Here is a 16,768-nt window from a genome sequence, read left to right on the forward strand (position 1 = left end):
CAGGTGGAATGTGAATGTCCAGTGGAATTCCAGAATAAAAAGGCATATCCACATAGGGGTGTCGAAGATGTTAGGATTGTCAGACCATGGCATTCTTGTTCTGCCACTGCCTAGCTTCAAGGTAACCTGTAAATAGTGGAACAGCGGATGGTGGAAATGAACGAGAGGCAGAATGAAGCAGCAATTTAGAAGTAGATGAGGCATTTTTTGTAAATAAATAATTTTTAAAATAACTGGCTGGCAGCTCAGCTCAGTGACATCAAAGAGATTTGCAAACTTACAATGACAAATGGCTCCATGATAAAACAAAGTTTTGTGACTGAAAATTACTGACTTGCTAGTATTGAATTTCCATGGAAAATGGTGTTTGCAAATTGTTTTGAATTAAGGGAGGGTGCATTGGAACATTTAATACAAATTAAACAACTTGCATTGGCAGACCACCAAACAGCAAAAGAGTATGGGCTGGCAGTCTTTTTCCCCCAAAATTGCCAATGATTTCAGTGGGAGGTGTTTTGCATGAGTACAGCCTGCAGCCCAAGAGGCGTTGGCTCAAAAGTGCCTCCAAATGTAAGGTTTATTTGGAGGATGCATTTCAAAATCTCCTAGAAATCAGCAAATCTCTTTTTCCTTTTTGTTTTTCTTTCTGGGTAAATGGGCGTGGGAGGAGGGTTTATGCACTGGCTTGTAGTCTTGGCAACCAAAGCATTAAAAATATTATACTAGTGAATGAAACCAGCTACTAAATTGATTATAAACCAAAGCCTGATTCTGGGCTATGATCTGTGTAAGTAACTTCCACTGACTTCCCTGGTGCAAGATCAGTACATTGCAGACTAAAACAGAACCCTGTAGGCTTAGCTCTATGTCATATCATTTGTTCCCATTGAAGGCTAGGCACAGAAAGACTGCAAGCCCATATTCTAACCTTTTACATACACCTTTCATTAATTCACACCAGTTTGAAAATGCCATTTTTCTTTCGCAAAAAAGATTAACAAGTTAGTAACACACACTCATTGCACGTTAGTAAAACTGGTTACAGCTAATGTTTTTTGCTCACCCAAATATACAGATAAATAATACATGGAGCAAAGAAACCCAGTCCTGTAAAATGGAGCTCTATTCAGTTTTCCTAGGCACTTTGGTTCAGATCAAATAACTTATTTTGACAGTCATTTCCCCAACAAAAGTGATTTGTTGGATTATTTAACACCAAGTCTTGTTTTGATTTTCTTTGTAAATCTAATTGGTTTCCTTATCAAGAAAATTATGAGAACTAGATGAAAATCAGGAATCTGTTCCTGGAAAACACGAGTTGGAAACACAACCTCCTGTTTGGAATGCACCACTACTCAATGCATTCCATGTGGCCAGGGTAAAGCAGCAGACATTGCTTCATGTACTACAGGATAGGGTGAACTGTTTCTTGTTTGAATCCTTTCAGAGCAGGGTAAAAGTGGTATCAGGAAGGGCATATTACAGCAAAGGTAAGGTTATAATTAGATCCAGTGTAGTTAAATCTGACACTCAGCTGTTTTTTTGCCAGCTGTGCCTTTTTAAGGAAGACCATTTAGGCAACAGATTTCATGTCTTTTTATTGTTTATTTAATATGAATTTAATCCAGAACCCTTTTTTTAAGACTTAACTTTCTTTGTGTGCAGTTATTCAATTGCAAAAGACATGAAGCACTTGTAAGTGCCCTTCCAGCTGTGCAAGGTTTATATTAATGCAGCCGTTACATAATTTTGACACAGATACATTACGTACACGTCTGCAGTTCCTGTGCAAAGCTCAGAAAGGCCATTTCAAAACGAAAAAAAAAAATACCCAAACAAACTCTTTCTGTTCCTGGAAAAGCCAGAGTAATTACTTGTGTTTAATAGGTCAAGTTTGGGAAGCTTCTTAGCCAATTATAAGCTTGCTGTAAGCTAATTAATTAATTAATTGTATTCAAGTAGCAGTTAGAGGTCTCAACCAAGATCATGGCCCCATCGTGCTAGGCACTGTGCAAAAGTAGTTACAGTCTCTGCTCCAAAGAATTTAAAATCAGAATAGACAAGACAGATAAAGAAAGGATTATTATCCCCATTTTACAGATGAGGCGCTCAGACGTGGAGAGAGAAAGTGATTCACCAAAGGTCACACGAGAAGTCTGTCAGAGAGCCAAGAACTGAACACAGATATCCTGAGCCCCAGCCCATTGCCTTAAGCACAAGACCAGGCTGAATTATGATCTCATGCCAATGTATGTCTGGAGGAATGCCTCTGAAGCCAATGAAGTCACTGCAGATTCATTCTGACATAAATTAGGTCAGAATATGTCTTAAGATGTCTTGCAGAGACACATGCTAGCACATGTGTGTCACTCAAGTAATCATGTAGTTTGCAGCCTGATGAAACACACACCGTTCCAGCCCACAGGACTGGTAATGACTCCGATTTACAGATTCTCTTTCTCTCCCTGTCCTGCCAGGCCACAGAGCAAAACCTCACTGCAGGCACAACTACTACATGCGCCACACCTCATTGCCATGTTCTCTTAGCACCCAGTCCGGCCTGGCACTGAGCATCCTCAGCTCCCAGGACCATCAGGATCATACTCTCACTAGCCTCTCCTGCTGCCGAGCTCTGACTCTTCTCTAGGCAGAGCCCCATGCAGGGGAAGGGAGGTTATTTTTAGTCAAAGTGCAGACCTGCTTTGCTTTCCCACCACAGCCTGTGAAAAGAGGCCAAGAGCAGGTTTTTCTCATAGGCTTAGATCCTCAAAGGTATTTAGACACCTAAGTAACTGAGGACCTGGGCCTTAAAGCCTGTGGCCCTTAGTAACGCCTGAGATTCCTGGCCCCTCAGCGACTCTCTCTCCCAGCCACCGCTCTCCACCCCATGAAGAACTCATAATCATACAAGCCAGCTTTGCCCAGACAGGACCTCGTCCTGCAATCCGTACTCCTGTGAGCTGCCCCAGTGAAATCTGGAGCAGGCGTTACATCAGAGACCGCACACGGAATGGAGTAATTGGAGATGATAAAGATCAGGGGCCTGGTCCTGCTTCCACTGAAGTCAATGGGAGTTTTATGCTTGGGTACCAAGGCAATAGAGCAAGAGTGGCCCCAGACCATCTAAGCCCATCTCCCTACCTATAGCTGATCATGCCTTATCTTACCTTTTCCAGCACCTTGTCCAGGCTGGTTCTACCTCTCCCAAGCAATGGTGCTTCCTCCCTGTTCCCTAGGGAGAGGATTTCACCCCTCTCTCTGCCAGGCCATCCTGGCTAGAGATCGACGGTTTCCCCAGTTGTAGCAGAACAAATCTTCATGCTGATTAAACATGATTCTTCCCATTGAAATGGGGTGTGTCCACTAGCAGGGGATCAAGGGGCTTTGGGAAGCTAAAGGAATGATGGACTGAAAGGGAAGCTGATCTCTGGAGGAGACATGGGAATGCTATATGTAAGATAGGGAGGAACTTGGAAAGAACGTGCAAGTTTTCAGTAGTACCCCCAATGCCGGAGCTGCTCGAGCAGCAGCTTGTGCTCTCCTGGTTTTAATTAATTATGATTGGATTTTTAATCTAAATTAATGCTTGACCTCAGCTTGGCCTGCAGGGAAAGTCTGATCCCGCAGTAAATACAAGCGCGAAGCAGGGGATGTCCCTCACTGACTGGGCCAGCTAGGCAGGCCAGAGGGTTCCTGGCAGAGCTGTGTCTGGTGTCCAAAGGCTGGACCACAGCCTGGGATTTCTCTCTCCCCAGAACTGGCCCTTGGAAAAAGCACATGGTTTTCAGGTTATTGTCCATTCCCTGACCTTCAAACACAGGCAGCAGTAAAGGTGATATGGGAAGATCATGCAAAAGTGAGCCCTGAGTGACCCAGAAGAGCTCTCCTCCCTGCTCGGCTTACCCTGGGTATGCAGCTTAGGGTTATTTATACCTGGCAGATTAGCAAAGATGAAAAAATACTGGGGTGGGAGAAAGGAAAAGTCCACTGCACCATCACTGATCCTTGTCTTGCTAATAGATTATCCCTCTGCCCAACCAGTTCACACACGCAGAGGGGGACCTCTGCTCACAGCCCTCCCCTGCTACCTGCGGCCCGTTTATACCTTCCTTCCTGGTCCAAGAGCTCTCCGAGGGGCCAGGGGTCTGCATGCTGGAAGGAGCCTGGCCAGAAGGCAAAGGGAGCAGCTGGGTAGACAGTGCTATTAGCACTGTCTGCCCCCATCCCCTAGAAGAGGATCCCTCCTGCCCTGTGGGAACCCCTTGAGCAGGAGATCCAGGGGTAGCAGCCAGAGGTGGAACCTATGGGTTCTGGGCACTAACCTCCTGGCTTGAAACCTCCTACCCGTCCCTGTGGAGGAGAATCCTCCCCTAACAGAGACCCGGCAGTTCCAGGCCTGGGAGGGGAAGATCTGGCCCATTAAAAGGAAGAAATAAGATGGGGAAGGGCAGAGCTAAACTGGAGAGAGTTCAGTGTCTGTGAGATGAGTTTCCCTGTATAACTGTATCAGCTGGGAGAGGCTTGAACTCACTGCCTCAAGACCTGTCCATCAAGGCAAGGCATTCTCAATACAGGGGTCCCCTCTTGGTCTGACAGAGCACTTCCGGGGCCTGGCAAGACCTAGCTACCCAGCCTTCTCCTGAGTGGCTGGGCGGGGTGGCCCGGCCTCATAGGCTGGGAAGAGCATTGACATCTTTGCCTGTCTGTTTTGTACCGCAGGGTTTGAAACACTGATCTTCAGGCCCCTGGCTCTTTGTGCTGGGTCCCTTGTACAGAGGAAGAAAATAAACTTAGCACTTCCCCTGGGGGCCTTGCCCCCACACTCCAGGTAGCCCCTTTGCAGTGAAGCAGGTGCTGCTGGCTACTCACACCACTGTGCTCCCCTGCCCACCAGCTGGCCTTTCCACTGCCAAGCCTCTGACTAGCAAATCTGGTGCTGAGCCTTCAGTACCAGGGAAGAGGCCAAACGCTCCCTGCCGCGTATGAGTGGCCTTGCTACAGCGACCAAAGACTGTGCCCCAGCACCCATGGACACTGTTTCTCAGTAACTCACAGTGCAGCCTCGAATTACTGTAATCATGTACTGTCTCCGGTGTCGCCAGCTCGCTCAGCCTTCCACTCCCGTCCCTACTTCCCACCCAGGATGGCCTTCTCAGTCCAGTGCAAAGAGTCATATTCTGTGTATCTGAGCAATAGCAATATACACCCTCGCTGGTTACATAGCTTGGATCCAGACCTGGGACTCTCTACTGCCTCGTAAAACAATCAAGCTGAGCTTTTACAGTTATTAAATTGTCTGCCTCCCCCGCAAGCAACTGGGGCTGGGATTGAGCCATCAGGAAACATGTGTGACCAATGTTACACGAACGGAAAGTGAAGCACCTAGGTCCAGGGAGCCAGACTCTGCTGCGCTGATTTACACTGTGCAACTCTGCAGCAGCCGAGGGCCGTGGGCAGGGGACATATGAGTGCAGTGACATCTGATAGCAAGGCTCTTATGGGATTTAGCTAGATCTGGAGAGCCAGCACCTAGTTTAATGAAGCTCTCCTGACTTACGCAGCCACGTCTGCTAAAAAACATTCCCATGTCTCTGAAATTTTCTATCATACAGGGGTAAAAAGGAAGCTTACCCCATCTAACTCACTATCAGTATATGATATGGAGACTGTAAAAGTAGGCACAGTGGGAACTGACCTCCTCCTGGATTGGGAAGAGTTTTAGCTCCTTTCCTAGGGCATCAGAAAGGTATTTCCCCATAGATTGCAGAGAAGTTTCACATGTGCCCTAGAACTTCAATGTTGTGACAATTCCAGCATTCTGGACAAGACAGCAGAGCTGAAAAGAATAACATGTATTGGCAGAGAGGTACAGGAGCCCTGGGTAGGACAGCAGAGATTAGAGAGTGCTGCAGGTCAGGATAGAACCACACTGGGGAGAACTGAGGGAGGCAGTGGGGAGCCCTAGAACTGGAATAGCAGGGGGAACTTCAGGTCACATTTGAGGGGCACTGGCAATGTTGCTGGGGGTTACCCTGCCTAGAGAGGCATGGAAACATTCAAGTCAGGCTTGACATGCACGGACAGAGTTGTGCAGAGATCAGGGCTGAAACAGCAGAGGATGTTGTGGGTCAGACTGAGAAATGCAGGTGGAGTTGGGGGGTAGGGCAGAGGGGGACTGGAGTAGAGGGGTGCTGTAGATTATGGCTGCAGGGGGGAAGCTTTCTCCCAGAAGTGGGAATGGCTCTAGCCTTCACAAGCAGCAAATTGACAGCCCATAGAAATTGGAGATGTTAAAACCATATGAGCTCATCCCATCCACAGTGCAGGATTTTTCCCCGCAGTACATCTTCTATAGTGCATTATCCAACCTAGATTTAAAGGTGCCAGCCAGGTGATGGGGCTCCCACCACTGGCCTCAGCAGACTATTCTGCAGACTGATACAACTCATTGCCTAGAGAGTTTGATGCATTTGAGCTAAAATTTTCACTTCTTTTATTTTATCCCATTACTCCTAATTCACCCCCCAGCCCTACATACCATTCTTAACAAATCCTCTCCCCAAGAGTATTTTACAGGATACAAGTATCTGTACATGGATAGCCCTCACTTAACCAAGTGATTCATACTTTGCTTTCTTAAGCTTTCCTTCTAAATCATTCCCTCTCTCCCCCCTAATTATTCATTCTTGCTTTTCTCCAATCTCCTTCTAATTCACCAATATTTTGCTAGGGCTGAGGTGCCCAGAATTGTGAGCCATATTTCAGGAGTGCTTTCTCCAGAATCCTAGAGAGAACAACCAACACCTCCTCTAGGCCACATGATGGGAGGTCTCAATGCAGCCCCAAATCAAATTGATGCTTTCCACTGCTTATATTGTATTGCAAGTTTGTATCCCAGGTGCTTCCTCTACTGGCCCTCATGGCTGCTTTCCAATGGCTCTCTTCCACTGAATATTTAGTTCAGAGTATTTTTCCTTGACATATGAACCTTCCTTTGTTATTTCCTGCCTGTTTCTAGCCTGTCTAGCCCCCATTTTGTAATTTCTCTGTCCTCACTGGTCTTTGCACCACTACCCTCACCCACGTTGGCAACATCTGTGAATTTCCTTAAGGTGCTGTGTGCCTCCTCTTCCAGATAAAGGATGTTGATCTTACCCGGGTCCAGGCCTAACACCAACTCCTGTGACAATGCACTGGAGGCTTCCCTAAAACTCCAGACGTTGCTGCTTATCATCACCTTTTGTTTATGATCCACTGGCCCTGACACTGCTCACTTCCAAGCCAGCTGGAGGAAATTATGCAAGACACTAGCAAACTCTTTGCTAAAAGCCAGACATGAGACACCCACCGTGCCTACTTCCAGCCATGCTCACTTTCCAATTTTGTCAAAAGTCAAATTTTTTTTTTAAGCCAGCAAGCTGATCTGGCAAGATTTGTTCTGAAAAAAAGTTATCACAGTCCATTAGAAAAGAAAAAATAAAAGAAATCATAAAATCATTGGGTTATTGCAACATAGTCAGCCCCCACCACTTTGAAACATAAAAAGCCATTCCCATGCCATATTCATTTGTTTCGCTACCAAAAATAAAAAAATGTTCCTTTGGCACTTTCTAGTGTAACTAGAAGTGTAAGCAGAAGCTGTATGTTGTTGAGTTTGCTCTATACATCTTCCTTTCCCCAAGTCATTCTATTTCTGTAATATGTCCACCTAGCCTTTAAATATCTATACTATTCCTTCATGCCTTACAAAGATCTCTATTCAAAAAAGTGAAATACTGAAAGGTAACCACTTATACAAAGGAGTAAATTAGAAGCTGGTGAACTGCATGCATGTGAGAACAGTAATTCTTATCATATTTATAATACTTGCATAGTATTTTTAACCAACAAAGAGCTGTACAACTAAGTTAATGCCGTGTGGTAGGTTTTATCCCCAGACGGAGAAACAGAGACAGAAAGACTAACTGCTTTGCTCAAAGCCAAAGGGCTGGAGAGCATCAGAACTAGGATTAGAACTCAGGAGTTCCCATCCTGTGCTCATACCATTAGGTAAAGGGTAGGTTCCTGGAGTCTTCAAAAGAACTATGAAACCAGCTTGTGAGAGTTCTAAACAAATGTTGCTAAGATACATTGTAGTTCAGCTGCTATTTCACTGCTATTTTTTCCTTAGTGGATTGGGTATTTTGTGCTTCTTTGATGGAATAGAGCACTCACAGGTCAGACTCCAAAGTTCCACACGACACATGATTGACAGGTCTTGACAACCATGGTCTGCCTTGCCTTAAATCTATAGAAGCCAAAGAAAGAATGGACGGTTATTCCAATGATTCAGTCAAAAGTCCGACAATGTTTGCTCCATGTTGATTTCCTTATAATGTCAAGCTATCACTCAGTGATGTAACAGCGCTGCAGTTTCAGGGCTTGACAGTGGCAAATCCCCCATCAGCTTCCACCTTCCCTCCACCTGATTTCACAAATATTTACCTGACATGGAGATTTCTCACCTCACCACTGGAGTCAGTTCTTCAGCCGGTGTCCATCAGTGTTGCTTCACTGAAGTCCAACAGAGTTGTTACAATTTACACCCGAGGAGGGCCTGACCCGCAACATAATGAATGCCTGTTTACTATACTCTTGCAAAAGTTACTCTGAGGACTGCACAGTCTCACAAGCATGGGATGATATTGGTTTTGTTGCTTGCGATTTTTAAATTCAGGATGCACAGGAAGCCTGCGGTAGAGGTCACGCTTCTACAGGCCAATATTTGCCAGCCATTAGAAGCCACAGAGCTTCTAATCAGTGCTGAGATGTTAAACAATAAATTCATGCTGAATATGCAGCCTGATAGCTTTTCCTATGTGTTAAATCCAAGAGCACACCTCAATTTGAAAACTGTAACTAGAAGTGAAATTAGTACTAAAATGCTTCAACAACTAACTTTTAAAATAGTTTTTAACCAATAAAAACTGAAAAATACTTTGGACATTAATTTAAACCCCCAAAATATACCTCTGGAAAATGAGCCAAAATAAACATTGAGTTTATTGAGAGAAAAACAAACATCAAAACCTAGAAACCTTATATAGCCTATTTGTGAATTGCTTAGCTATGACAATTTATGACATATTAAAAGTTAATCAGCACTTTTTGAATGAACCTGGCATGAACTTCATTTAGTTAGAAGAAACTGGAGTCTTTTAATGTTCTCTCAGGTTTTTCATGGGCTCTTCTAGGAACAGATATTACTGTGCATCTCACTCCCATCTCCCATGCTGCAGCGATGAATTATATTGTTTCAGCCACTACAATCAGAAGTGAAAGTATTTAATTTATTTGATTCCTTGGGCCAGGCTATCCTGCTTCTGTGGTGTGAAACTGTGGAAATATTCATGTGGGGTTTTGGGGGAAAACAGATCAAGATGTATCAGCTGACCACCAGCTGGCCAGACATGTTCTCCCCCAGCTGAAGCAAGGCAGGGTTAGGTCTGGGCATGAGAGGAAAGTTGCATGTCACATGAGACAGGCCCCCTTACATCTTGATCATCACCCTTCTAAGTGGGGAGTAGCGGCTGACGCTCCCTTGGGGACTCGCCCCCTGACCTCTCCCTACAAGAGCATGCAGAGAGCCACGGCTCCCATGCCCTTGCCCAGGTCAAATCTGTGGGACCTCCACACCCACAGAGGGGAGGGGTCATGGTGGGAGGCAGCCGGATTTGCCTCTACAAGCAGGTTCCTTTGTCTATTCTCATTTATACACTGAAACCTCTGGGGTTGCTTTGGTGTGACGGGGCAGAATCTGGCCCATAGGAGTCCCAGCATACCACCTCCCGCCCTCCGGAGTATTTTTTCAGCTAGGTTTGGATGGCCCCGCTCTTGCAATTTGCTCTGTTTCTGTTTGATTTAATCTCCAATCTAAAGTAATTTGAGGCTCCTGCCATTATTGGGACACTCACTGTTTATGTGATTTGGAAAATCACTATAATTTTTAATAATAAAATCATAGGAGGCAAAAGCACAGAAATTCCAAGAAGTCATTTATTCTCTACCCTTTATGCTGACAGCTGTACAGGGGAAATTTTTAAAAAAAGCGAAGTTAAAAAAAAAAAAAAGCATAAGGCGGCAGCAAATCCTTCCTGATAAAATAGCTGCCAACTCTACGTAAAAGCAGCAAGAGCAGCTAATTAAAAAGCCCTAGTGCAGAAGTAGATCCCTAATCAGTGAAGGAAGGCTTACACAGGTATGGAGCAACTTCAACTCCCATGGCAACCAAGCAGAGCTCTGCCATTATCTTAATCTGCAGTAATTCTTGTAGGATCAACTGCTTTCCCCTCCCCGTCTGCTCCCACCACCTTTTCAATCTGCAGCAGTAGCAAGGAGGTTCTTAAAATATCCTGGCAAAGCCAAAGCCTGCAGTATTCCTCCAAGCAGAACTCACACTGGACCAGCTTCTCCTCTCAGTTCCACCAGAGCAACCATATTGATGTAGGTGGGGTTACACTGATTCACAGGAGAATGCAGCACTTCTTGGTTGGGGAGGGGTGTTTGCCTGAGTAATGATTTGTGGGCCGCCTGCTCCCCTATGTGCCCATGGCCTTCTATCTGAACAGGAGTCATACAGGAGGGGAGACAGCACTCCCTGCGGCATCCTTTCCCCTCCTCCTCAATTGACACCCCTCTCCAGGGTGCTGGCTCCTTGGGTTGGAGGGGGCATTGCAGCTAGCTACGTTCCTCTGGGTTATTCCCTTCCCACCAAACCTGCCCGGGGAACATGTGGAAGTCCGTACACAGTCAGTCCTGACTGAAGCTGGTTCCCCTCCCACTGCTGAGTAAAAGAGAGACAGATGCAACATATGACCCTTTGTAGCTTTCCTAGAATTGTATTAGCTTAGAAAGACACAAAACATTTATATTTAAACTTATCCAATATTGCAGCAAATAAAAATGCTACATGTTGGACAACACCCTCCTGCACACCAATATCCACCAGAGAGGAAAAGATAGCCTGTCATTAAGGTACTGGAATGGGACTCTGGAGATCTTCTGGGGTTCAGTTCTCAACTCTGCCACTGACTTCCTGTGTGACTTTGGACAAGTCACTTCATCTTTTTGGGCCTCAATTCCCCCACTGTAAAAGGAGACCAACAACACTTCCTTTCTCCCACTGACTGTGTGTCTGGTTCATTTAGATTTTAAGCTCTTCAGGACACAGACGATCTGTTCATATGTGTCTGTGCAGTGCCGAGCATAACAGGAGCCTTACTTTGGTTGAGGCCAGTGGGTCCTACTACCATATAAATATGGGTGCTCAGCTGTGTCTGTAAATAAACTGCTATAATAATGGCTGTCATTCAGTTACCCCCATTTTTTAAATCGACCCACACATTTTTTTAGATTAAATTAGCTTTATTCAGGAAATAAATAAACAGCATGAAAATACGGATGGCTGATGTAAAAACTCCACTTTCTAAAATTACACAGGTAGTTAAAAGAGTAATTTTTTTCCCTACATACTACTTCACAGTGGTCATATGGACTGACATTCCAGGAAAAATACTTTTCTGCCCCTAAAAAAACATTTTGAACATGCTTGCAAAATATTAAGCCTACAAAAGAGAGAGCGAGAGAGAGAGAGAGAGAGAACACCCAACTCCTTCATAAGCAAGCTTATTCAGTTATTTGTCTGTAATTTTTGGAAATTTGATATTTCATTACAACTAATTATTGAACAGGGCACTGTCAAGATAAAAACAAGGGATTTGAAAAATTCAACTCTGGGTCAGCAAAACACTTTAGATTATTAAGAGCAAAAGGACTTTTCACCATTTCTGCTGCATTTCTAATCATGGTTTGCATTTCACTCAGCTTGCACAATAAAAGCAGACAAACAGTTTCATCTTTTTCTCGTGAATCAGGGACAGCACTGGGGTATTTGGGCATCCAGCACTGCACAGGAAAATATTTTGGCATGAAAAAAGCTTTCATTGATTAAAATGAATAAAACAATTTAATGAAACCATTTCACTCTCTTGGGCCCTGAGCCTGGAAGCTGATCTAATTCAGGATTGGGGGTTATATTATGAACTCTGTGCCCTTCTCCTGCCCAAACTCACATGTTAGGGTGCTGACAGTAGCTCTTTAAATATTTTGTTTTGCATCTGAATTATCTGAGAACCATTTTCTGCAAGGAGTGAATTTTAAAATCCATTTCTATAAAAAGCAAATGGCTCAGATTTTCCTCACAATATTAATTCAAGTTGTTTTTAATTACAACTCAGAACTATTCTTTCTGCCACCCTTCTGTCACGTTCCTAAGCACTACCAAAAATTCAGCACTTATAGGCAGTATTTTAAAGTCCACATTTTAAAATAATCATGTCAGGCAGAGTCAGCCCTTATAAATCATATGTAAAACAATGCTGCTGATTTACTGTGAATAAAACAGGCTATTCCACAGTGGCTCCAGAATGTCTTTCATTGTATACTTCACGTCTTGAAGCCCTTTAGTCTGCTGAATACAGATTTCTCTGAACTGATTCACTAGATTAACTGATAAATGCAGGACAACTTCCAAGCATCCCAAGCGCAGAGGTGCTACTTACCATGTGTAACTCGTTACAGAGAAGTGAGGTTGCAAAGAGAGTCCATAGGAATACTCAATGGAGCTTTTTAAAGGCTATAGTCTGATGTGCTTTGGCAGTTTGCTTTTTATACTCTATTCAAAGATCTATTGTCCTCTTAACAAACATTTATAACTCCTGTCAGTGTTAAAGGCAATTATGACCCTACATCTAGGAGTGCATTTCATAGAATTATTTAATTGTCGAGCTGGAAGGGACCTCAAGGAGTCATCTAGTTCAACCCCCGGGACTGAGGCAGGACTAAGTATAGCTAGACCATCCCTGACAGAAGTTTGTCTCCCATAGTCTTAAATACCTCCAAGAATGGGAATTCTACATCCTCCCTAGTAACCTATTCCAGTGCTTAACTATCCTTCATCCTCCTTCACTTCACTAGTACGGTAAATAATGCAGTGTCTATTAAGGATTATTACATTGCTCTTTAGGATTGCTTTAGTGGAAACTTGACTTGCAGAGTTCAAAGGCACTGTAGAAATCAGCAATAGAAAAGATCCATTAGTTTAACTATTGTCCAGTCTCCTGCTTGTGCCAAATTGTTCACTTGAAGATATTGGTAAATGCTAGTTTCCAATGTCCCAAGCAATGTGGCTTTGATATGCTTCTCTTTCTGCTTTGCGGCACAATTCCTGTCATTCTTTGAAGATTTCAGATTCAATGGCAGATCTTTGGAATTACACTTCAGTATTCCAAAATTTTCCTTCACAATCCCTGTCCATCGGACTTTCCATGAAAGAGGGTTAAATGACATTGGAAAGATTTTCCCAACACTTCTGATCTATATAGTAAAAGTTAATTCCCACAGCCCTGCAGGAGTGCACTGCAGTACCAAGCAGAGACTCCTTTGCTGTGGCACCAGGAGGATTGTTTGCAGTATTTGGGCTTTCAAACAATTTGACTGGGACATGAGTTACCACTGCAATCTTATGATTTACAGCATCAATCCAAAAATAATTCATTGCTCTGCAAGCTATTGGAGAATTGCAGTCTCTCTCCTTCTCTTCCTCATCTTATATGGAAGTGTCTTTTCTGTTTTCCCTGGCCAATTGCTACCATGTAGTCATTCTTCTTTCTTCGTTGATGTTTTGTTCCATCACTCCATTCTTCTCAGTGTCTGTTTTTCAGTTTGCTCTCAGCAGGGAGTAACTGTAGCTGTGAGAGAGTCTGTGAACCCATGACAGGATTTAATCAGTGGTTAAAGTGTACTGGGTTCAAAATCCTCTCAGTGGTCCACTGGGGCTAAACTTAAATACATGAGTAACTTTACTCATATGAGAACTCCCATAGACTTCAAACGGGCTATTCATGTGTAAAGTTACATGCATAAGAATTGGCATAAATCCCAAGTGCTTAGATACTATAGTGATCAGTGCTACAGAAAACCCCAAGGTAAACAGGCTGCAATGGTTTTGGCTGAAAGTTCAGGAACTCATGCAACAAAAGCAAAAAGAACTTCACTGAATCCACCCAGAATGGCCTGTAAGAAGGGAGAGCATGTGATGATGAAGCTATGAGGTTAGGGGACTAGAGATGGAAAAAGAATGGGGTAGAGACAAAGGGGGTGTTTGTAACTTTCTCTTTGGGATAAAGGATTGTATTTGAACCCAATATACATATTATATAATAGCTACCAGCCTTCCCAGCTTTACAATTTTTGTTATTCATTTCTTAGCTTTTTTAAAAAAAATAAATTCCACAAACTTTTCTAGTGAGCATTTCCACTGCAACATTTTAAAAATTACTGTGACCCAGAGGAAGGTCCCACCATCAGAACACATTAAAAAATAAAGAAAAAAGATAAAATAAATAAAGTCACTTGCCCTGGAGTTTCAGAAAGTGATTGAGCACTTAAAAAACCCCACAGATGGAATTTATCTGCTGCTTAAACTAGTGGATGTGGAGTTCTTGATGCAAGTAGGAATGTGTTGAAGGCCACAATGGGAACTCCCTCTTCTCTCCTACTTTAGTCAAGCTCCTCCCTTTAGTAAGAGCAAAGGCACACTCACATGATGCAACGTAATGATTCATATGACACAATAAAATCTGGCTGAATCCAACAATCACATGGCTAATGTGCAAGAATATTTATACAGTGTATAAAATAAACACCAAAATCATATCATACAGTGTAAGGAATTCAAGTTATGAACATTCAGCCACAACCCACTGCTTTCAAAGTTACACACTGATGTGTATGTCTCTGTGTGTGACTGATTGGAGAATCTGAATCCCAATGCAATGACAGAGAGAATACAAATCTTTGGAGAGGGTACAGCATACTCATTTCTCTACAAAGGGCACGGAGTTAAGGCTCAGCCTTTACCCCTTCCTTTCCAGAAGTCTGGAAACCACAGGAGAACAAGAAAGGAGCAGGGGCTATGCTCCACCAGGAATCTGGCTAGCCCTGGACATGTGTGTATGTGAGTGGAGGGAAAGGGGTGGGCAGGGGGAAGAAGAGGCTTGCTCCTTCTACCATCCCCACATGTGTACCTGTGCTGGGACTGACTAGAATCTGTCCCTCAGTTTGGAACTTAAGAGTATCAACTGTTTTTTTAAAAACACTATTTTGATAATTTTCAACAACATACTCCAGGACACTTGTACTGATGGCATGAGGCAATGTGCCTAAGACACTATGGAGAAAGTAAACACAATGGGTAGATCTGCAGCTGGTGTAGACGATTTCATAGAGCTGCAGGATCTGACTCACTGGATTTTGTGTGGGCATGAAAATACACACAAGGATTCAAGCTGAGGGCTCTCCCTAGAGAGACTTTGCATGGGTGTATTGGCAAGTACCCTCATTCCAGGGTTTATGAATTTGTTTCTATAATACACTTAAGGAAAAGTGTATCTTCTTTGACATAGGCATATTTGGGTGACTGTAATTTGCACAAAGGGAGGAACATGGGACAGCCACTTGCAACATTCATGTCGCTCACTGGCCTTTGAAATGAAGCAGAAGTCAGGTCTGGACGAAAAGCATCAATTACATGCTCTCTGTTGTTCTGGTCAAGCATCATAAATGTGACCTGAAAAATAATTGAGGGAAGAAAGGAACAATAATGATTTCTTGCATTTCAAAACAAACAAACAAAAATCAAAGACACAAAAGCATTCGGACCCTGTGCATTTTGACAAGTGAAAATGTGCTGCAAAAAACAGCTGGATGCTCTATCAAAAACTAAACGCAAACTAAAACGAATGTTTCCCAGCTGGCAAGGTCAGCTAATGAGAACAAGGGAGATTATAATGGTTCCCAGATCAAATGTCTAAAACTTTGCCACTTGTAAAATAAAACGAAGTCAAAAATTCTGTCTAAGTGGAGAATTACACGATGCAAAGACTTTCCCTCTCCCCCCTCTCCTGACAATGTAAACAATAACTTTTGTTAAGACTGTTAAAGTAACTCTATCATTGTGGTTTGGATTTGAACTAGACAGATCAATTTGCTGTGTGCAAACATGCAGGAGGGATGAACAAAGTAAACAGTCCAGAATTTACCCTGCTCATTATTACTTTTATTAACTTACTGTCATTTAGCTTGAAATATAAAATATAAAAACACCTTTTAAAAGTGATATGAATTCTGAACTTTGATTCATTATTCTCTTTCGTTGGCTGGTTGGCACTATGGCTATTTATAAAATGGGCTTACAGAACTATTGCTACATCAGAGTCAACGTTAAAACAGGGATCAGAACCTCATTAAACCTTTTCTCTCTTTCCTTTATTACTGTTGCTGATCATCAAGCTACATGTGCAACTGGGTAAAATAAGACACAGGGTAGGTGCCCAAGATCACCCAAGGGACTTTATGGCACAGATGGAAACAGAATGCAGATCTCCCGACTCCAACTCCTGTGCTTTAGCCACTTCCTTTACTATCTTGGTATATGGAGATATAGAAATGATAATGATAGGCTTTGGCTTAATCACAGACAAAGTTTGAGATGCAACAAACCCAGAGTTTCAAAATATATGAGATTCTGGGTTCTTGCAAATGGTACAGAGCAGAAGCACAAAATCTCAAAAGGAGCAAATCTCTTTGGGTACTAACCCAGCCTCTTTAAAACTGAATTCTGTCCTTGGATTAGAGCATGGCTTGTAGTGATAGAAGAGGGGAATGAAGC

General features: G+C 43.2%; 1 protein-coding gene across 6 annotated transcripts in view; it reads right to left on the reverse strand.

The window, feature by feature from the left end:
* Positions 1–11,382: 11,382 nt before the first annotated feature.
* Positions 11,383–16,768, reverse strand: part of TRAF1 (TNF receptor associated factor 1) — a 64,837-nt gene continuing 59,451 nt past the window's right edge. For 4 of the 6 annotated variants that reach the window (XM_043498756.1, XM_038374221.2, XM_043498757.1 and 1 more), the window contains one exon: positions 11,383–15,667. In XM_043498756.1, coding sequence (XP_043354691.1) covers positions 15,449–15,667 — 219 coding nt within the window. In that variant the 3' untranslated portion in view covers positions 11,383–15,448. The remainder of the gene's footprint in view (positions 15,668–16,768) is intronic. The other 2 variants (XM_043498760.1, XM_043498759.1) reach the window with 1 other exon arrangement.

This window comes from Dermochelys coriacea, chromosome 16 (genome assembly GCF_009764565.3).
Source record: "Dermochelys coriacea isolate rDerCor1 chromosome 16, rDerCor1.pri.v4, whole genome shotgun sequence".
Taxonomy (NCBI): domain Eukaryota; kingdom Metazoa; phylum Chordata; order Testudines; family Dermochelyidae; genus Dermochelys; species Dermochelys coriacea.